The sequence below is a fragment of the Xenopus tropicalis genome, chromosome 9 (genome assembly GCF_000004195.4).
Source record: "Xenopus tropicalis strain Nigerian chromosome 9, UCB_Xtro_10.0, whole genome shotgun sequence".
Lineage (NCBI taxonomy): Eukaryota > Metazoa > Chordata > Amphibia > Anura > Pipidae > Xenopus > Xenopus tropicalis.
In genome coordinates this window covers 56,857,670-56,879,844 of record NC_030685.2, presented here as the reverse complement: position 1 = coordinate 56,879,844, position 22,175 = coordinate 56,857,670, and the positions used below count along the sequence as shown (strand labels likewise).

Below are 22,175 nucleotides of genomic sequence, written 5' to 3'. Positions count from 1 at the left end.
CATAACCATTAACCATGGTCAATTAATGGACAATTAACTTTTCAATATGTTTTGTAGTTTGTCTGCCCCAAGCAAAGGGCAGACATAAAAACTCATTGCAGATGGAGACCCGGCTGGAATAAAACCTAGGACCCCAACACTGCAAGAGTTCATGTAAGAGTGTGCCATCATTTTGTGACTAATTCTGTATATACTGATGGCAACACAATCGTATTCAGTTTATTTAATGTTTAAATAGTATATTTAATGTATGGAGATCCAAATTGCAAAAAAGCCCTTAGGGTGAAGACACACAGAGCTACTAGTAGTAGCTACTTGTCACGGCTACTAAAAGAGGCTATGCTGATCTTTTACTGATAGTTGTGTGTGTGTGTTTTAGCAGAGACAATTCTCAGTATTGTATATGGCAGGGTATTTTCTGGCGTTTACTAGCCGTGACAAGTAGCTCCTACTTAGTAGCTCCGTGTGTCTTTGAATTGGCAGATAAGGAAGTAAGGAGGAGCTGCAGCGCCTCTTCACTTCCTACCAATCATTTGTGCACTTTGCATGAATAATTATAACTAAAAGAAGATGGCTATACCATGTGTAGCCCCTTTTAATCTCTCTGTCCATTTGGCCCACAGGCCAATCGGGCAGAGAGCATACTCAAATGACATGTGAATGGTTTGTTTAATGTTTACCATATAAGGTTTTATATGAGATGCTGTTTCAGCCCCTGGGGCCCTCCTGACAACCAACCCTAGGATCAGCCAAGTGCCTATTGTCAAGTTAGAAAATAACATTGGACAAGGACCAAATGGTGTGTTGATGCAGTCCTTTCCTGGCAAGCTTGCAGTATGATTCGATCTTTAACCCAGAGGCCAAATTATTGGATCAGCCCGAATTCTCTACTTATCTGTTGCTGGTCTATGTAGCTGCCTGAGACAAGGCACTTACAATATATTATGACAGTATTCCCACACACAAAAACAATTCTAGTCAAATAAGGTTGTGTTTTGTTCTCCTATTCCATCTGGTAATATAGTCAGTTTTGGTGAATGTATATTCATAAAATTGATGTTCATGTCATGTGAGGACTGAATGTACCTTTAACTCCAAATATGAAATGTGACAAAGACATCATAATTAAAAGATTTGTGTTTGAAAGGTGTAAATTAGGATTTGAGTAGTTCTGGGCCACACGAGTACATCACAGTGGTAAATGAGCTTGCCAGCAGTATATTGTGAGTTTTGCATGGGCTGGATAATGGACTAAAGCATTTGGTGGGATGCCAACCTAAAGACTTGCAGCAATCAAGATGGGAAATAATGACTGAATGAATATAAATCTTGAATCATAAAACAAGACATTTGAGGTAAGACTTTAAATGGATGTTATATTAGTTTAACAATGAGCAATCACGTCTGGCACGCAAGTGTTTTCCCCTTGCTTCCTGTTGCCTTTGGGCTTATCAAAGCCTATATTTCTGCAGTCACTGGTATATTATGGGCTTTATCCTCATGCCTTCATTTATTTGTTTTTTTAAGGAATAGGGAAAAAAGAGTCCTATAATGGATTTTAATGCTATCTCTGGGGAGGGTAATGGTAGATAATGTAGCCAAGTATGTGCTAAGAGATGTGATTAATCAATGTATTTGTTTTTTAACTGCTGACATTTTATGTCATTAAATGACTAGCAGAATAAAGACAAATGACAGGCCATTGGGAGTCACAAATATGAATGGGTAAGAAAATACTTGTAAGAACTCAATATCAACTATGGCACTTTGTTGCCATTGGTTTGCTTAATGGGGCCAAAGCTGGATCTTAAATTTTGGCCATAAAGTAATTTTGTTAAGGGCCCAGGTCCAGCTTTATTCATTTGTTCAGGCTCCAGTAGAAATACCTGTAGGCATAGGAAGCATATGCACCCAATGTTTGCATGCAATAGAAGGCTAAAATGTAATATTTTGCCTAGGAGATAGGGCACACCCTGAGGCCATAGAATGGATCTATGTTCCAGTTATATCTGCTTGTGTCTCATAATATGAGAGCAAAACATGGCTGGGATGTAAGGTACATGGTGTGGCGTATTATGAACCCTTGTTTAGAGGTTATTATGGAATCCATCCTTCTACAACCCTTATTGTTGCCCAATTTTCCTGGGCAGCTGACCCTTATTCAGTTGTTACCACAGCTATATTGGCTCCTACTCCAGTTTTTGGTTGCTGTGCAGTAAGAGGATCAGCCAGTAATATCATTATAGAAACCCTGTTTCATTTTTTTAACTGAAATACCAAAGAAATGCTAAAGCAGCAAGCAGAAAATAAAGCCAAAAGTACCTATATGATACGGGCCGCAGCCAAGAACCATCATTCCTTGATCATCAAACTTTATATCGTGCTCCTGAATGGGAAATAGAAAAAGCATCAGCGATACTGAAGAAAAGCATAAAAGACTGTAGAGGAAGCTTCTTGATATATTTTGTAAGAATGAAATCTGCAGTTAAACTTTATTATTTCATTATCTATGTGAATGTTCAAAGCGAAATTGTCACAGTTACCGAGCAGCTTGACAATTAATCTCAATATTAGTGGAAGGAGACTGATTGAATTTTTATTTTCCAAGGCAAGAAGAATGATGAAGCACTTATTCTGTAAGCTACATTATTAGAAATCCCAGCATCCGCAGTTGACACCTGCAACTGAACTTTTGGTGTTCTGTGGATGGGACAAATCTAAGCAACTTTATAAAATCTTTGGGAACACAGTGCAAAGTGTAATTTTGGATGCAATTGCCTATATTTTTTTACCAAAATATATTGATTTTTCCCACAGTTTCAGTGCAATCACAGACGTGTGCGAAACAGCACTTAGTACAATTGCATTCAAAATTGTTGTGCTGAGGTTTTAGTAATTTCCAGCCACTCGGTGTTAAGGTAACATCTAGGTGTGATTCATTAGGCGCAAGTTGCTGCACCTGTGGCTGCCGCACACACTGGGAACCCTGGAATTCACACTACCTTCCGGGTGGCAGTAGCTTAAGGGTACCACTTTGTCAATAGGTCTACTTGTGCTTGATTCATCAGATTGGATGGATGCAATGACACAAATCCAATCTGTCTGATTTAATATATCTTTCTGTTTAAACCATCGCTAAGCCATATTTCCAGTGCTGCAACTATGGTCCCCAGGACTTTTAGGAGACCTGGGAGAGAAGTGTCCAGTAAAGACCAGGAGAGAAGATGGTTCATGCATCGAGCATATGTGCAAGATCGGAATTGCAGATCTCATACAGGGGCAACAGGAGGCCTGAGTTTTTGTATTTCTTTTCTGCTGGGGTGGGAGAGTAAAGCCATAAAATGTTTTTTCTTCATATTTTCTTCTGACATTTAAAGCAACGAATAGTTGCTAAGGTCAGTAAGCCTAGCAACCAAATGGCAGATTTAAAGGAGAAGGAAAGGTAAAAGCTAAGTAAGCTTTATCAGAAAGGTCTATGTAAATACAGCCATAAGCAATCACAGAAACGCTGCACTGACTTCTCTGAAAAAAGATTAGTTGTGTCTGTTTTCCTCTGCCATAGACATGCAGCTTTCAGCTCTCTCCTCTCTGCTGCTCCCCCCTCCCTCAGGAATGCTAAGAACTCACTCCACCCCCTTAGGAATGTGGATCTGAGCCAATCAACAGGAAGCTGACTCTGGTCTGGGTGTCTGTGCAGGAGGAAGGTATTATGGGAACTTTCTTTACACAGCTCAGCGTTTTTTCTTCCTGTTTGGCTTCTGATCATCTGAACAGGTGAAATATGGGGAGACTAAGGGCTCTATTGAGACAACTGAAGGTATGCCTGCAGCTTGAGATTAACTCTTTATTAGCCTTTCCTTCTCCTTTAAAAAGGAAAAAGAGTGAGAAAGGCAACTGCCATTTGTTGCATCTATTAGTCGATTAGTCGCATCGACTTTTACAAAACCCTATGGCGGGAAAGTCGCAGCGATTAGTTGCCGCAAGCCAACTTTTTAAAAAGTCACATTGATTAATCACCCTGTGTGTCTTCGCCTTATGATGACACTGGCTACACTGCACTCATAGTTTTTGTAAGGTCAATTCACCTGTAATAAGGTTAATACTAAGGAGCAATGTTCATGGATAAAATACAGTACCTGTCCATTGTATGTGAGATAGAGGTAATTTGTAATCGCAGGGTACTCAGCAGCCAAAGTGTCAATCTGCAGAAGTGGGAAAATGTAAACAAAAGGTGAGAAATTAATACAACATGTACAATGGCGAGCCTGTATGGTTGAGAATTTACTATAAAGCAAGTATAAACAGTAGAACAGATATGTAGGTGCAAGGTGGGCAATAAGAAAAGGGTTGTGCATGTGTTCTGAAGTGCACACTTAAGCTGAAGGAAGGGGTACCCCAAAAGAAATGTGCATCCATTTTCATCTTAAAATACAAATAAAGTCCCCTTTGGCTAAACATATTAGAATATAACCATATAAGAAATGTGCTTAGGGAAGCAAATCCAGTCATGACTGTAAGGGCCTAACACTGATATACAGTTACAGTATGTGTTACACTATGGGTATGTTATCACAAACAGTTCCACTGCAGTGATACATTTAGTTAAAGGCTTCACTAATAATGTGTGTCTCTGGAAATGTTATTTTGTCTTCAATAAACACCATGTTATGAAAAGGATAGCAAAATCATACATCTTGAATTGCCAGATTACTGACAAAAAAATGTGTGGATTGCCCACTTCTCAGCAAACACTGAAGCACTGCAAACTCAGTAGATTGCTGGAGAGTATTTTATCTCCCCTTATTTGGAATTAGGTGATAATGGCAGGGTAGTGGTTGTTCCTTGCAGCTGCTTTATCCTGGGCTTGCATGTTCAGAACATATACATACAGTTATATTATTTCTAGAATCTTATATCAGCTTTGTTTTAAAATATATAGACTTTTTTTTATTATAGCTCACCCAGACCTGGCACTTTTAACATGGTACGGTACTTTCTATGTAGCTCTCCAACATGGCAGGCTATTGGGCAGTTGGCAGGGTTCTCTTGGGCATTACTCTTAAGTGGTCTTTCCTCTCAGATCTAAGAGCCATCTAAAGCAGCCCACAAAAAAACACTGTGTACCCACAACTGGTGACCCCTACAAGCTAAAAAGCAGAGGAATCCCGCACTGTATCAATATTATTGGACATCACTATACATATGGAAAGTTTTAATTGTGTCTAGAGAGCAATTTCTATGTGCATACAAAGCTGTATGAAATCGTTTTCCTTGCAAAGCCTTTGAATGCGACAGAAGTATAACAATTAAGGATGTGCCGCAGGAGTGCATGCCCTAATAAATATTCTTCCTTTCCTTGTTTATCAGTATTATCAGTAATGAGGGTCTCCGGCAGAAGAATGGTAAAGCAATAATTGGCAAATCAAGGTATTCTACTAGCTCATGGCAAATGACAGGATGAAGCCTACAAACGTAACTGTGTTTTAGCAGTGCATACCAAGTAACTTCATTAAAACAGCAATGCTTCCTATGAATGCAAAATGACTTTGGTAATGATGGGGCACTTAAAGTAAAGTATTAGCCCATAAAACAATGTTAGCACCTCGGGAGATAGCTGCAAGGCTAGTTTTTTAACACCAGATGCTGCATGTTTAAACCAGGTCAGCTCCTGATGTTTCATGATTACAGGTTTTTATATACTGTTTAATTGCCACTTCAGCGGAACGCCAGAGATTCAATGGTAACTTGAGAAGAGCAGAGCAGAAATTGCTTTTGTGGGTGAAACAAGAAATGATGAAAATGGAAAATGAAATTGCTTGATAAAGAGCAGGGTTAAGCTGTGGGATGGCTGTTGAAAAATCAAGAATGAGAGGTGATTATCTTCTTAACCAATCAAAATGCTCTATATATGTTCTTGTGCTGCACCCTAATTGACTGGTACCTCTTCAAGAGAATTCTAGGAAATCAGAATTTCCTTCTTCCTTCACAAAATCCATCTTTTTAGGACATGACCAAATACTGAATAATCCTTATAATCCACTTTAATATACTCCAATATGTGTGTGTGTGTGTGTATCAAGGGCTGATAATCAAAACATATCAGCTATCATCTGTATGTCTTCTGTGGGTGATCACATGAACCCTGAGCAGGAAACAACTGGCTAAAATGTATACTGAAGTGCAAAGATATTTGGGCTTATTTATAAATTTTCGAGTTTGTGAATTCAAATTTTTTTATAATTTGAATAAACTCGCATTTTTAAAAATATTTATTTGAATGCTTGCTAATTTTATTATATGGAAAAGTTGTTTAAATAATAATATTTGAAAACCGATTGAAATTGAAAATATGGCATGACTTTGCCTAGGACAACTCCTATTAAATATCAGACATTCAAGTTTTTGAACCATAATTCTAATTTTGCACGTATTAGCTAAAAAAAACTTGAATTTAAATTTGAATATTGATAAAGCACCGCCTTAGTGTTTTAAGAAAGACTTTCTAGTACCCGTACAATATCTGCACAATATGTAAAGATGGAGAAACAAAGGCTGAGTTCCAGGAACCAAGTGCTATAAATGAGATATTATAACTACAAGCCCCTGACATGAGTGAATTAAGGAAAAAAACTGAGCAACAATTTGGTTTGTTCCAGATTCATTGCAGGTAGCTGTAAGAGCACGGTTTGTTTTACTGTTTTTAGAAAGACCTTAAAAGAGACCAAACATCCTCATGAATTTCCAGTTCTGCCAACAGTCTGCATCAAAGAATGACCTTGACTCCCAGCTCTTGTTTTATGCTGTAAGATTCTCTGACCTGCATACTAGCTCTACGAAGGATATGATTAAAATTCCTTGCTATTATTCATTCTTATTATCCAGTTACTCATTGTAAATAACATTGTCATCTGACATATCCACTGGCTCATTAATACAATTATTTTATTTGTGTCTGCAAGAATGGGATATGGACTAAACTAGACTGGTAGTGAAAAGTGATAAAGAATAAATTCTGTGTAGGCAGATTTCCTATGCCCCCCCACCCCCTTCAGTGGTCCATGAAGGATATTGTAAAGCAATTAATGTTACCCTTCATTCTGGTAACAATGGAGTAAAAGATATAAAGCTGGTCTTATCACCTATGTACTGTGCTATTGTTTAGAGACCAGCTGCAGGCACTGCTCCCCCTGACTTGGATGGGTGCTGTTCTCAAGTTTGCCTTGAGGGCTGTGCCACCTGTTGTGGTATAAGAACAGTTCTTTGTTCAAATTGGCAACACCCATACTCATACGTAATTATATAGTATGCTACCATGTCACAAAGTCTGTAAAAACCCAGCGGTATGTTCTGTAGTTCTGACTATCTTTTGCTCAGAACCCATGTATGTGTCTAATAAACCTTACATTTTTACTTCAAATGGCCTTTGGTATCAGACTTTTTCATAACAGGAGGGATGCTAAATCTCTCTGTTATTCTCTCCTTGCTTGGATAAATGTACTTCCTGGTATTTAACCTAATTCCTTCCAAAGAAAGTTCCATAATATCATCTAGTGAGAAATCTCAGATTTCTATTGTTTAAACCATAAACATGTTTTAAAGGAGCCTTATACCCCCTTGTTCAACATAAGTTAAATAAATAGGACTTGTGCCTATTATAATTTTTGCCTGTTGTTTTAATTAGGAAAAATCTATGGTTTGTATAATTTATTGAGCTAAATAGGGTAGACAGAGAAACTAAAGTTACTCCATGTGGTAGTTATTAGATTACCGGTGTACAGATAAACCCCAAAGTATAATGGGCTTCTAGTTATCTGTAGGCCAAAACAATCACAATCAAGACAGTAAAGAAAGGGGTAGTTTATACAGAGCTCATTATCTGTAATTGAATTAACTCAGCTAACTACAAGGAAAATAATGAGTATAAAATCAAAACAATTCTCCATTACTGCTTATAATGAAAACAAAGAACATATGGATTGGTTTCAGTTAAAAGAATAGGTAGAATAGAATAATCATGTACAGTTATTTTGCTCATGTTGAAGAAATGTGTCTACAGGTACTGCCCCTTTAACAGAATTAAATAGGAATTAATAAAAATAGAGTAGAGGATCATCTTTTATAAAAAATGGAATTGCATGACAATATATTTCAACCCATAGTTTAATTTAAATGGGTGCTATCACCCTGTAGTTCCTACATTTCTAATATTAATGTTTATGATTTGCACATAATGCATTGGTTTATGTTTTATGAGATATCCAGTTTCACAAAATGGATTTATAGTGACTGTATTTGGTTTCCTTTGCTTTGCAAGATTTCTTATTTCAGTCTTTCCGAAATAAAGGACAATAAAGGCAAGAAAACTGTGGATGTTGGATAGAAACTATTACCACTGTGACTGAGACATACAGAAGAAGAGAATCACTGCTTTTTGAAAGACCAAATTACAGGAGCTTCACTCCTTTACTGAAGAACAAAACAGAGTGAGCGAGAGGCTAGAGAAAAATAAACATAAAGTTGTCTCACCTGTTTCACCCATGGTTTGACATTCTTGTTCAGCCTCAGCTCCCTGGTTTGTGCCTCACTCAATCCAAGGCATTTCCCAATGTACCGGTCAGAGAATCCAATCTGCTTGGCCCTTCTTAGTGTCTCTTCTGGGACAGATTCGCTAATGGGGAAGAACAAAATATAATATAATGCCTTCAAAGTAGAATGTTAATAGAAAATCAACCTTCATAACAGCTTGTTTCATGTTCTAATTTCCAAGCAAAGATATTAGCTGTAGTGACAGATTTCCACAGAATATATATAAAGAGTGGGTATAGAATGCTGGGATAAATTGATAAATGTATTGATTACTGTAGAAAACCCTATAGTCAAAGTTTTAGCCCAACAATAGCTAAAAAAAATACAAATACCCTGTTATATACTGTATAATATATCGTAAATCAGTGATTTGATATTAAAATAAGGATGAGTCTTGTTGCCATCTCATGGTTGCTTGATGCTTGCTTAAGTTTTCACCCTGTTGCTCTTTGAAAGATCTTTTTTACATGCTGTAGTTAATAATAGATAATAAAAGACAGATGAATAAAACTCATTTTAATAAGTATATTTTCACCTGTCAGCAAGGCAGCTTTGGGAATCAGACGATGCACAAGAAATATGGTTGAAGCATTTTAAGCATTCTTATGGCTTCAACAAACTGCCATAGAGCTCCTTTGATCACTTTCATCTGCCAACATCCTGGCCATTGTGGAAGGTGTCAAAGGCCAATGTGCCAAGGTGGATCAGTAAGGGCCACATAAAGTTCTTTCTGACTTTCACAACACGTACTGTTGAGTACAGTTTCATGACCAGCATTAAATGCTCTGAGCCTTGCCTCATCTATTATACATCTTATGAAGAAACCAGTTTCCCTGCAGAGTTTCTACAAGCTTTGAATTGCAGGAAACTATGAGTGCTAAGTTATGACTGCAATGTAAGGATGGACTATTCAGTTCTATCAAAGGCTTTTTCCTGGGTGTCTGGGTTGGATAATGCATTTCAAAGCAAAGTTTGGTAAACAGAACCATTCAAAACTGAGTGCATTACAACAAGCAGAGAAAAATACCCATGTGTATAAGGGACCTGCACTCCCAGGGTTTCCAGGAATGTTATTTATTCTGTACTACTGAGAAAATAATATCAGCCCTAAGCCATATTGTTCCTTCATTATAATTCTTTAATATTCTTAAATATTTTATTAATAGTATTATAACATATCGACACTGTCATCCATCAATAGCAGCTACAGCAATGACCAATATAAAATGACAGAACCAAACAAATATTGAAAGCATAAAAATAAGGTTAGAATTTGGAACTTTCACTCCAAAGTCATTTAAATACAAAATCTAAAAGATAAACATTTTATTCTTTAGCATCATAGCAATTAATTAAAAATGTGCCTATCCCATAAGAGAGCTAGAGAGGGGCCTCTTAAAAAATAAGAATCTAAATAGTCTGTGAATGTTAGTGATTAGGCAGTCCCTTAATATTTTAAGTTCTCCTATACTGTATGTTCTAAATGTCCTCCAGCATAAAGCAAAGGTATACATTTTTGTAGTGCATGCTATAAATTATGAAGAGTTGAAAATCATGTAATATTCCACTTTAAATGTGACACATATTAGCATGTGCTATTAGTGTGCAAACAGTACTTGCACTCACTCATTGGTGCACATCTGCCTCACAGCCAGATCTCCAATGACTCCAGTAGGCAGCACTTGTATCTCTGGATATATCCCACCAGCACCTTACTAAATGCCTGCATACATTTAGACCTCAAATGGGTGAGCAGGACCTTAATGGAGGGCCCTTCATTCCCAACATCCATTTCATCCCAAATGTGACTTCCTCAAGAGGTACTGCGGCTAGTGCGATTACAGTTACTGTATATCCAAAGAAATACATTTTATACAGTATGAAATGTATTTCAAACCAGTTCCTTTGGCTTTAAGCCTAACTGAAGGGTATAAAAGTCCAATAACCAAAATAGAATTAGTTCAAAAGTAGTGCAAAAAAATCAGTTTGTCGCGGGCGACTAATCTCCCCGTGTGCCAGAGCCCTAAACAGCCTCACAGCCCTGGTCAGCCGAATGGCACAAAGACTGGCATAGTTGCATTGAAGCCAATAAAAAAAATATGTCTAAAGATTCCAGTAATTTACATACAGGTCAGATGGGTATATGTTTAAAGACAAATAAAACATACATATTGGTAATTATAGTTATTTAACAGTCATACCGTCCCTGTTCTGCCAGGCTAGTGTTATAAACTGAATACAGTATGTATTGCCATTGTAACAATACTTTGCTTACTGGTTTAGGTTTCAGCAATGGTTTCAATTAAAAAAAGAGAGCCAAAAGAAAATGAACCTTGTTTTCCCATTAAAAAAGTAATGACTTAAAGCATAAATTACATGTACCTAAAAAGAACAGCATAGTGAATTAAAGAGTACAGCATAGTGAATTAAAGCAGAGTTACTAGATGTTCCCTTTCCAAAAATAAAATATGTATTCATTATATGCTTAACAGGTGCCGTTTCCCAAAGTGTCAGACATGACGGGCAGATGCAGAAAACTAGATAAGAAACTAGATTTCCTTTATGATCATATAGTTAAGCTTTTCCCGATGCTTAAATCTTTAGCAGCCTCTTGTGGTCATGAAGAAGAAAACACATAGAAAAATAGTTTTATTTAAACAAACTAACCCCATTTCTTAGGCCATTATATTTAAAATTTAGGATTAGAGGAAGCAGCCAGATTCCCGTAATGTCACAAGGCAACAGCAACAATCTTTAGCCAGTCCCCTGGCTTTTGAATTGCAAAGCTTGACATCTCTAATGCCATCAGTTATCTGAGCTTAGGGACCAACTAACAATACACAGAATATATGGAAAATATAATTAATTAGCAATTAAATCAGATTCACATTACAGATAACAAACCAGCACATCAGAATGTAATAATCAGCACTGTAGCATCAAATTATATGACATGACAACCTCATTTCATGCTTGTGTTGACCCCTCAGTTGCTCAACAGCTGCCCAGAACACACTGAGCATGTGCAGTGCCCCACTTTCACATTCCAGTATCACCTCCGCAGTTTCAATTTAGGATGCAGCAAGTAGCATATAAAATGTTAGTGCAACAAATCTAGTTAGTGCCTAATCATCATTATTTATTTTTATAGCGCTAACAATATTTTAGCAAGCAGGGGACTTATAATAATTTAACAAACAGGGGTAAAGAAAAACAATGCAGTTATAGTAGGAAACTTGCCAGCTACAGAGAATTTGCTTTCAAATACAAAGGGCACGCATTCAGACTATAGTGATATTACACTGTTTGTAAATAACAAAAAAATATATCTGAATCTTGAGTCCTTAGTGAAGGGGGGGAACCCCTACATTTCAGAGGGACAGAACTTGTTTGTGCCTGCTGGCTAAATGACACTAAGGTTAGGGGATGGATGGGCAAGAGTTTATTGTTAATTAGGAATGGCTGTAAGTACAATATTTGTGTAAGTCTAATGCCACATGGAGAATTGTAAGCCTGCAGATAAATGCAAAACATGCGTTTTCAGGCCAATCTCTGCTCCATGTAGCTGCACTTAGGCCCATGCTGTGCCTGTTACTGCAGCTAAACACGGAAGGGTATTGGAGCGCATCCACTTCTCTCTGCCTGCCTCCAAAATGAAGTCATAGATAAGCAGTACATACACCTATGGGCCTATTTATTATGCTGTTTAAAAAATGGCCACAAAATTCGCCACACATCACTAGGCTCCACTGTGTAAAAACTGGTGGAAAATCTGCGTATTTTTTTTACCCATTTTTTCTTCCCCCAGAACTTACGTAAAATACCGCCATCAACTCTAGCGTTCAGACAGCGAACTTTACCATTTATTTTAAACAGCTTTTTACACTGTTTTTTGTCGAATTTCGTTTTACACAGCATAATAAATAGGCCCCCCTAGGGTGCCTTTACCCTTAGCTTAACAGCAAGAAACAACTGCCCCGGCCTTCAGTGGAACTAGCGCTTAGGTCTTCCATGTAGTAGCCAACACGTCTCTGAATCTAGCCTTATCCTGTAACACTAGAGAAGTAGAAGAAAACAGCCCTCCAAGTGCCCATTGCTGTCAAAATAAGCTTTTCTTACATTTAGTAATACTTAAAGTAGTTTCCTGGAAAAGCAGATGTAGGAACAGGTGGCTAAGATCTTGTAATAATGGACAATGGACAAATTCCTTCTACTGATTTACTGCAACAGCGCAAATAACTCACTTAACCTCATCAGTTGTTGTCAGACTGCAAGATTAATATTGGCCACACTCAGAAAGAAGAAAGCAGATAAGCAGGTTTTGCAGGCATCCAATTGCCAGAGCACGTTCTCAGGATATCATTTTGTATATGATTCGTTGCATGTAAGTCCATCGCATGACAAATATCCTGTAGCTGAAGCACTGCTTAACGTCTTGATCGGCAACGCTGCTGCTTGCCCAGTAAAGACACTTTCCATCATATTTTTAAACACATGTTTATAAAGCAGATTTCCAGCTTTGTGATTTCCTGTGCAAATATAGACATCTGCTCCTCTTTCCAATGACAAAACAATTTAAAATTTTGTGTATATAGTACCAAGCAGCTGTAGCAAGATTTAATGCTCAGGGTCATACATTCACAGTTGGAAGGGCTGAATTCTAATTAGAGTGTATGTAAAAGCATTTGATGTTGGACACATGAGCAGTACAGAAATCATGGCACTGCATATACAGTATGCTTGCCTAGAACAGTGCTGGGATAAGATGGCAGAAAACCAACACTCAAGCAGTACCCTGGGCTTGTGCATTATTTGAAAAAAGGAGCACCAGTCTGGTGTAGCAGGGAATTAACAAGCACCATTGAGAGGTGCCTAATAACTTGGCACCCCCCAGGATATGTTAATACACCATATTTAGCAGTTCCAATGATCATCCATTTACTGAGGCAAGCAAACCCTTGACATTATATTATTTCCTTATGCTATGTTCCCAGTTGTAGCATTTAACATTTTCTTTCATAATTGCAGTTTTTTGCCTCATATTCCTTGTATAAATGTAGCTGCAGTTTCCTAATGATCCACTAGGGGAGAGAAATAACTGATGGATAGTTTGGTGGGGGAGACAGGAGAAGGAAGCAGTAGCATCCAAACAGAAGCAGTAGCACAACAGTAAAAATATATACTATAAAATATTTCCTTTTCTGACAATTTCCTTGTTACCATTAGTGACAGAAAGGTTTATGACATTATATTAAAGGGGACCTGTCACTCTAAGAAATGATTCCAAATATTTTCCTATTGGGTTAGTCAACGATAATAAACGTTACTTATGCTACATAATTTATTTACATCTTCTTTGAATTATACAACTACAGCAAGCAGGCAGGCACAATTTTGTTAGTAAGGAAAGCTTTACATTGTGTCAAAATCTTGATTATGTGCCAGAACCCCCAAGCACTGGCTACACAATAAGATGGTGAGGAGGAAGGGAAAGAGTGAGGAGGGCAGTGACATCTATGAAGTGCTGAATGGAAAGTGAAAGTAATTGGCAGGCAATTTATGATTGACAGGTGGGGTTTTTAAATGCCTTTATAATGGGTATGGATGTGTAAATACAAAAATGGAATTTGGATTTAATGTTTAATTTGAACAGGACCTTAATTATACAGATTTTTTGACAGGTCCCCTTTAAAATTTGCAGAGATTATTATATGGCAATTAATAGTTACATTACAGTAGTAACATTGGAAAATTAAACGTTAAATCAAATTAAGGGATTGACATGAGCATGCAACTTATTTTAAAAACTTTCATGAAGGATTCTGTGAAACTCACTCTATAAGAAGGAAAAAAACCCTGTTTTAAAGAGACACACCATTAATGATGTAGGGAAAAGAGCAAATGAAAAATGTTCTGGATAATTTGGGTAATTTGTTATGGCTATATGGAAAAAAACACATACAGTCATAAGCAAAAGGCCAAGCATTACCTAAACAAATAGTAAAATCTCTAATATTCAGAAACAATTTGCAATTGGTCTTCACTTTATTTTCTGTGTTTTTTCAATTATTTAGCTTATTGTTCAGCAGATTTTCAGTTTGGATTCAGCAGGTATATCTTGCTATGGTCAAAATTACACTAGCAACCAGACAGTGCTTTGAATGAGAGACTTAAATTAGTATTATGGAATATGAGTAGAAAATAAAAGTCGCAATAACAATAAAATTGTAGCCTCAAAGAGCAGTAGATATGGGGTCAGTGTCAAAGAGTCAGAATAAAAAGGTAAATAATTCACAAACTATAATAAAAAATGAGAACCAATTGAAAAGTTGCTAAGAATTGGCCATTCTATAACATATGTGGTAATAAGACAATAAGGCAAGAAACTGCTGTCTTGAGCTGCCTTAAAGAAGTAGAAAAGTGCAGCAATACAGTGTTCAGCTAAAAAGTAAAACAGAGGAACAGTTACCTCCTAGTAGATCTTAAGGTCTTTTCCATATTTAAGATGCCTTGCATTTTGTGCAGAAACCACTTATCAATGGAGGTAAGCTTGTGGATCTCATCCATATGGATTCCAGTCTCCAGACCCTAAAACAAAGAAGAACATTGCAATTGTCATCTAAAAAAGTAGAAAATCTATTTTTGACCACCATACTTATTTATATGTGTGTGTGTGTTTCAATTAATTGAACCTGTAATTCTACAGTCCCATTGATGCATTGACTCCATCTTATTGTTCTACCTAATTACCTTTGCCATACTGTAGACACGAGTGCTGGTAGGTTCAGCCATTTCCTTCCTGAGGTTGGCATCTGCAGCCCATGACTTGTTCATCGGAAGGTTTGCAGTGAATCCATCCACACTTGGGTGACACATCCTAAGGGCTTTCTGGAAACTCTCTTCAAAGTTGCGACCTATAGCCATGACCTGTAAAAACATAGCAATAAATGTACCACATAATCATATTTGTGGACACATTTTATATGAAATCACCCTGTGTTTTGTATACACTACATTTATTAAATTTCTGGTGTCCTGCATGCTTACCTCACCAACACTCTTCATGGAACTGCCAATTACTCCTGAAGTTCCATGGAAACGGTCAAGATCCCACCGGGGGATTTTGGTCACCATGTAATCCAAACTAGGTTCAAAGCAGGCCGTAGTCTTCCCTGACACAACATTCTTGATCTCAGGAAGTGGAATGCCCAACGCAATTTTGGCAGCAATAAAGGCCAAGGGATATCTATTTGAAAGACATGTAAGTAACCCTGTTTGACCAACTGCACTGACGTCTGCATCTTTTATTGATAGCAATTGAAAACTGCAGAATACACTGGGAAGCCATAACAGAAGCTGCAAGAAAGAAAAGTTTGTTTCTGAAGATTTGCTTACCCAGTAGCCTTTGAAGCCAAAGCAGAACTACGGGAGAGTCTGGCATTGACTTCAATGATCACATACTCCAATGATGTAGGATGAAGGGCAAACTGAATGTTGCACTCTCCCACAATTCCCAAATGTCGTACAACTTTAATGGCACAGGACCTGAGCATCTGGAATTCCTCGTTGGAGAGTGTCTGGCTTGGCGCCACAACAATAGAATCTCCTAATAGTCAAAAATATGAATTATCTCCAATTAACAGCATTAACAATAAAACCTTTAGTTCTCAATTAAGCCTTAACATTAAACAATGGCAATATTTATAGAAAATTAGGTTTGTATGTAGAAAATATAAACCTTTAGTTTTGCCTAAGTTAATGAAAAGATTTCACAAAATCAGAATTTGCGTATATTTCCTTTACCTGTGTGAACACCCATGGCATCCATATTCTCCATGTTGCAGACTGTCACACAATTATCTGCTGCATCTCTAACTACTTCATACTCAATTTCTTTCCAGCCCACCACAGATCGCTCAACTAGGATTTGGTTAGACATTGCTAGTGCCTAGAAAAGAGAAGGACAGTAAAGGTTTAGGATACAATATAACTAGTAGCACACTGCCACTAATTTCCTTGCTATGGCATGGTGTACAAACTACAGCAACAGCAGTGCATTTTGCTATCGGGCTTCTATGGTGCACGCAGCACAACATTCTGGCCTTGCCCCATTTTTTCACTGTTTTATTTCAGAAATTCTTTTTAATCTAGATGAAAAAATTGATTTAAAAAAGCTTCACTGTCCAAATAGTTGGCTGCTTGTTACTGCACACTTACACCCATATCAATAAGGCCAAAGACAGTAACAGTCTTTTTACAATCTCTTTATTCTTGTAGTTGTGCATGTGTCTCTCGATTAAACCTCACACCTGCCTTTTTTCCCACATCATCTTCTATCTGCATTTAGACTCTCTGTTCCCTTTCCCTCCTACTTTTTATACACTTTATCATTTATTTAACTTAATGAACTTTTTTCATGCATTTTTTTTCCTTCTTAGTACTTTTTCTGCTTTTCTTATTTATTTTCTGAATATACATTTCCGGATTTAATTTACCGTGCTATTTCATTACTTGCTCTTTTTTCCACTTCAGCCTACCTTCCCATTTAGCATCTGCAGTCAGTACCAAAGCATTTGATCCATTAAGTCAGTACATAGAGTACTCAAGATGTACTGTAGCTTCAAGATATTTGAATTATACACTTGGCAGCTAATATCTACAACCTTGAAGTGCCCACTCATTTTTTACCTTGGTTCCCAGGTCCATAAGCGTCTCTTTATCTGGACAAAGTCCTGACCCCAAGCCACCCAGAGCATACGCAGAGCGAATCATGACAGGGTAACCAATTTTATCAGCTGCATCCACAGCATCTTTAATCTGCACAAAACCACAAAAAAATTAATTGCCAGCAACTAAATTGCTTAGCCATTCATTATTTTTAAAAGTGTTGCATAAACTTTTCTTAAACCTCATCATGAAATCTAAAAATACAAAAAATCATCATCATTTTGAATTTAAGGTTAATTTATGTCTACTACCAAAATAATAAATGAGACCAGTATGTTTCACTTTAATAAATGAAACCCAAGCCATAAACTCTGACCAACTAATTCACATGTGAAAAGCAAACCTTACTCCCCTCATACATCTCCCACCATCTCTATATTACCGTTTCCACAGCAAAGCTAGGGGCAATTGGCTCATTAATCTCCATCAATTTGTCAGAAAAGAGCTGTCGATCTTCTGTGGCCATAATTGATTCCACTGATGTACCCAAAACTTTGACACCGTATTCCTTCAGGACCCCACGTTTGAACAGCTCCACACCTGCAGAAGAATGTGATGTATCATTATATATATATATATATAATTTAATGTATTAGAAGCAGGCACAAATGGGTTGTTTAATAAATTCGACATATTTTTCCCAGTCCAGTAACTTTTAGCAACCAATTAAAATGTAGCTTTTACTGGTTATGTTCAGTTACTGGTTCAAGCCAGAATTTGTTCATGTTACTGCACAACACCATGACCTATCTAGAGTTGCATAACTGTTTTATCTGTTCAAATTGCATTCACTAAGCTTTTTACTTAGAAATATAGTCATAATAATAAGAAAATATGGGGTCTTAATTATTAAGGTTTAGGAGCATATTTTAAGGGTCACCAAGGGGAATACTACTTCCCAACAGACTTGGTGGACTGTGGCAATCTGTCTTTTCATCCTCTGAAAAATAGGCACATTAGAGTCAGTTTATTAAGAGGTAGCTTTTTTAATAGATCAAAAACTCCATCACATTTTTCTGATATTTTTGCAAACCACAAAATAGATGACTAATTAGCCTCACCATGAATTGTTTTTTAAAAAGTATACCAATTAATGAAGCCAGAGAGGTGGCTTTGGGCAGTAGTCATCCAGTCACAGAAAGCAGCAAGTCATTAAGGAAAGCTAACAATGCCATGAAGGAAGCGTGAAGGAAGCCAGTTATAATGTTAGTAATTATTCTAGGCACCAGCGATGCAGTTTAGAAGTCAATTACCTGGTCAGGGAACTGCAGTTATGGAAGCTGATAATACAATTAATGTGGTATGTGCAGCCCAAAAATGGCTTTGGAATGACTAGTTGGGAGATTTTGATCCTGTCAATACAAATAGTCTTACCGCAGTTCAGCGCCGTTTGGCCACCCATTCCCAGGATGATGCCATCAGGTCGTTCTGCTTTAATAACCTCAGTGACAAACTGCGGTGTGACGGGCAGGAAATACACTGAGTCAGCTTGTTTCAAACCGATTTCATTGGTTTGGACTGATGCAATATTGGGGTTCATGAGAACTGTTTTTACATTTTCTTCCTGTAAATCATGGAAATCAGGTTAGAATGTCACTAACAAATGATTGGGTTACATAAAAATGTTTCACTTTACCTTCATAGCTTTCACAGCCTGAGACCCAGAGTAATCAAATTCTCCTGCCTGTCCAATTGAGAGACCTCCAGAGCCCAAAATAAGGACTTTAGACACCTATAGATTGAGGAGACAATTACAGTAATTAATAAGGAAGAATGATTTCTTCAAAAACTCTAATCAGTTAAAGAGAACCATAACTGTAGATACTTAAGTTTGACAATCTGCCTTACCTGCTGCAGACAGTATCAACTCACTTTTAGAACACTGGCTACAAAGCTTGTCCATCTTACCTCAATCCTTTTAGACTGCAGTGCGGGTTTTGGCATTACTGATGCCAGAGTGGTGCCTTTACCCTTCTTTATCATTGACATGAAAACATCGAAAAGAAACTGTGGTAAAGAAACAAATTGATTATTGATGCCATACAGTAAGCAGATAAATAAGCTAAAACAAATTACATGGATGCTTGCATCAATCAAAATATGAGCATAAAAGACTAGAAGTACATTGTGCAAAAACATCCACAATTGCTGCAGCTGCCCTGATAAATATAATGATGCCTGCGTTTAGCAGCACTACTTTGAAGAGAGAAAGGAAGGGAGCAGTCATGTAAATGTCCCCCATCCAGGTAATGGCAAATGATCACTCATATTATGGTTGCTTTTATGTATAAGACTTGAGGGGCAATTAACAATAAGCGAATAAAGAAGTGCAAGAGCACAAAGGGGCCCCCAGATGACACTAATCTGGCACATGGTGCAGATTGCAGCATCAAGGGCACAAGCAAGCCCTTCTGCCATATGACAGGGTCCCACTGCAAAAAGTGTCCTCTGTTGCTCCCTAATTTGCGTGTCTGAATGCCATGTAAGTTAGAGGGTGGAAAGAAGATGACTTCTTGCCCCCCACCTCCGGCCTCCATGAATATAGCACTACTGAGTGCTATACACTTTGGGGCAGCTGCAGGTCTCTGCATTTTTTACATTTCCTTCTGTTATCTTAATGCCCCCTTTAGTTAGCAAATCTGTTTTATCAAAGCATTTATAGGATACGTTTTATCACATGCCTGCATAGGTTTCAGTTTCTCAGAGAAATGGAAAATAGAAATGAACAGACTTTAACTGCTCACGCCACTGATTTCAGTAAGGATGGCCTTATGCCAGATGCATACTGTTGGAATATATTGTTTTTTCAGAATGCTGGGAAAACTAATAATCCATTGCACTTGCTCCTTTAAGATACAAAAAAACCTATAGTCTATTTTGACAAGGTACAGTAGTGGTAGGCAAAATAATACTGCTGTCCTAGGCAGTATCAGTACCACATATCTCAGATAAATATTTTGGGTGGAAACTCCTGAACATTAGGTATTAGTCCTCAAATATGAGGCTCATAAGCAGTCTATGACCAATGGTTATGGATAAACTCTATCACTTTACCTCTGTATCAGCTGGCCCAGGGCTGCCTTCAGGGTGAAACTGTGCTGTAAATATTGGCTTGGTCTCATGCATGATTCCCTGTGGGGAAAATTGTTTAGAAGCTGAAAAAGACATTCTTATAACAAATTAGGCCTATAAAGCCAAGCACCTACCTCATTGCTGTGATCATTGATGTTTACAAACAACGGTTTCCATCCTTCCGGAAGTGAGTTACTGTCTACCCCATATGCATGGTTTTGTGCAGTGATGAATGCCTGTCCATTCATTGTGTTCATTACTGGCTGATTCTGACCCCTGTACCAATATATTAATTGTTAGTTAAATTGCCCATGATAAATGGGAATTCCTATACACATTATTAATTGCTAATCAGAACATTGTGCTTTAGATTACTTTGGTTGTTTCAACATTTCTGTCCTTAAACCTTCTATATCACAATGTACCTGTTGGCCATGGGAAGTCTGTAGGTTCTAGCTCCAGCTGCTAAAGCAGCAATTTCATTTCCCATACTGACACCAAACACAGGCTCAGGACGGTCACTGTTAAAGACCTAGATATTAAGGGAATCGGTCAGTATACATAATGTAACCTGTCCCAAATATGCTTTCTGGGTACTAGAATTACCTTCCTGAGATTTTGAATTAATGGTTGTGCCAACTCAGGATTCCCAGGTCCATTTGTTAAAAAAAGACCATCATATTCCATCTTGGAGAAGTCATGATTCCAGGGAACTAGACTGACTTCTGCTCCTCTCTGCAAAAAAAAGTAAGTGAAAAAGTAATGATCTTATAATTTCAAAATATGAATGCAACACCAAATCTATTGCACAGAAATAGCAAGTCAGCAAGTCTTGACTCCACTATAAAAGAAAGTGACTGTATACCTAGCATGAAAAAGTTCCTGGGGTTGTCCAATATGAGCTGTCATTGGCTATTGGTAGCTCTTATGTGAACTGGCAGCCTACAGGAGGCCCTGTTAGGCAATGCACATAGTTTTTATACAGCTAAATATTGCCTTTAAGCCAGAAATTGAAAAATAAGCACCTGCATTAAGTACATAGGGACCAACATCCAATGGGCTGGTGAGTAACATATTGCTCCTGAGCCACTGGTTGGGATCACTGGCTTACACTATAGCTAAGGGCAACCTCCTTGGCTAAAGCTGGAGTTCTGTATTTGTAAATACAATCAGAATTAGGAAGTTTTCTTATTTTCTTTATTATTTCCCAATGTTATCCATCTAAAGGTTTATTTGTAAGGACTACAATGAAGCTTTAGCTATGAAATATACTAATATATAGGCTTTTACTATCCATAGGCCAACACACACTTACCTGTACCAGTTGACGGATGGTATTATGCTTCACACCACAGTCCACCGCTACAATTTTGACAGGGTTTCCTTTCCCATAAACTTTGATTTCCTAAATTTCCAACAGGAAAATATGTTTTAAAAGCCAAGTCTTATTCATCATTTTGTTAGCTTCCTATCACAATCAGAGTGTTAAATTATTGTAAGATCCCTGTTTGTTATCATTTCAATCCCCCTTTTTAAAGGAGAACTAAAACCTAACAAAGACCTAGGGTAAAAATGATGCACATTATGGGTTTCTGTAATAGCCCAAGGCAACCACAGCCCTTTAGCAACTGCAATATATATATATATATTTATATTATATAGATATTAGATATATATACATATATATATCAGAATCTTTGTGTACATACACTTGCGATAATACACAAAGATGTTGGTGCTGGCTGTGATTTATTTTTTGTATGTTGTATTTCCATGCACAAGGGCAGTTA

General features: G+C 37.5%; 1 protein-coding gene across 1 annotated transcript in view; it reads right to left on the bottom strand.

The window, feature by feature from the left end:
• cps1 (carbamoyl-phosphate synthase 1) overlaps positions 1-22,175 on the bottom strand; it is a 58,278-nt gene that overhangs the window by 22,918 nt on the left and 13,185 nt on the right. The window contains exons 7-24 of the mRNA XM_004917848.4: positions 21,701-21,790; positions 20,992-21,120; positions 20,811-20,917; positions 20,520-20,661; positions 20,368-20,445; positions 19,222-19,320; positions 18,950-19,045; positions 18,688-18,877; positions 17,696-17,853; positions 17,275-17,403; positions 16,390-16,534; positions 15,982-16,192; positions 15,634-15,832; positions 15,337-15,513; positions 15,056-15,174; positions 8,527-8,668; positions 4,137-4,202; positions 2,323-2,386 (exon numbers count right to left, since the gene is read on the bottom strand). Coding sequence (XP_004917905.1) covers positions 2,323-2,386; positions 4,137-4,202; positions 8,527-8,668; positions 15,056-15,174; positions 15,337-15,513; positions 15,634-15,832; positions 15,982-16,192; positions 16,390-16,534; positions 17,275-17,403; positions 17,696-17,853; positions 18,688-18,877; positions 18,950-19,045; positions 19,222-19,320; positions 20,368-20,445; positions 20,520-20,661; positions 20,811-20,917; positions 20,992-21,120; positions 21,701-21,790 — 2,341 coding nt within the window. The remainder of the gene's footprint in view (positions 1-2,322; positions 2,387-4,136; positions 4,203-8,526; positions 8,669-15,055; positions 15,175-15,336; positions 15,514-15,633; positions 15,833-15,981; positions 16,193-16,389; positions 16,535-17,274; positions 17,404-17,695; positions 17,854-18,687; positions 18,878-18,949; positions 19,046-19,221; positions 19,321-20,367; positions 20,446-20,519; positions 20,662-20,810; positions 20,918-20,991; positions 21,121-21,700; positions 21,791-22,175) is intronic.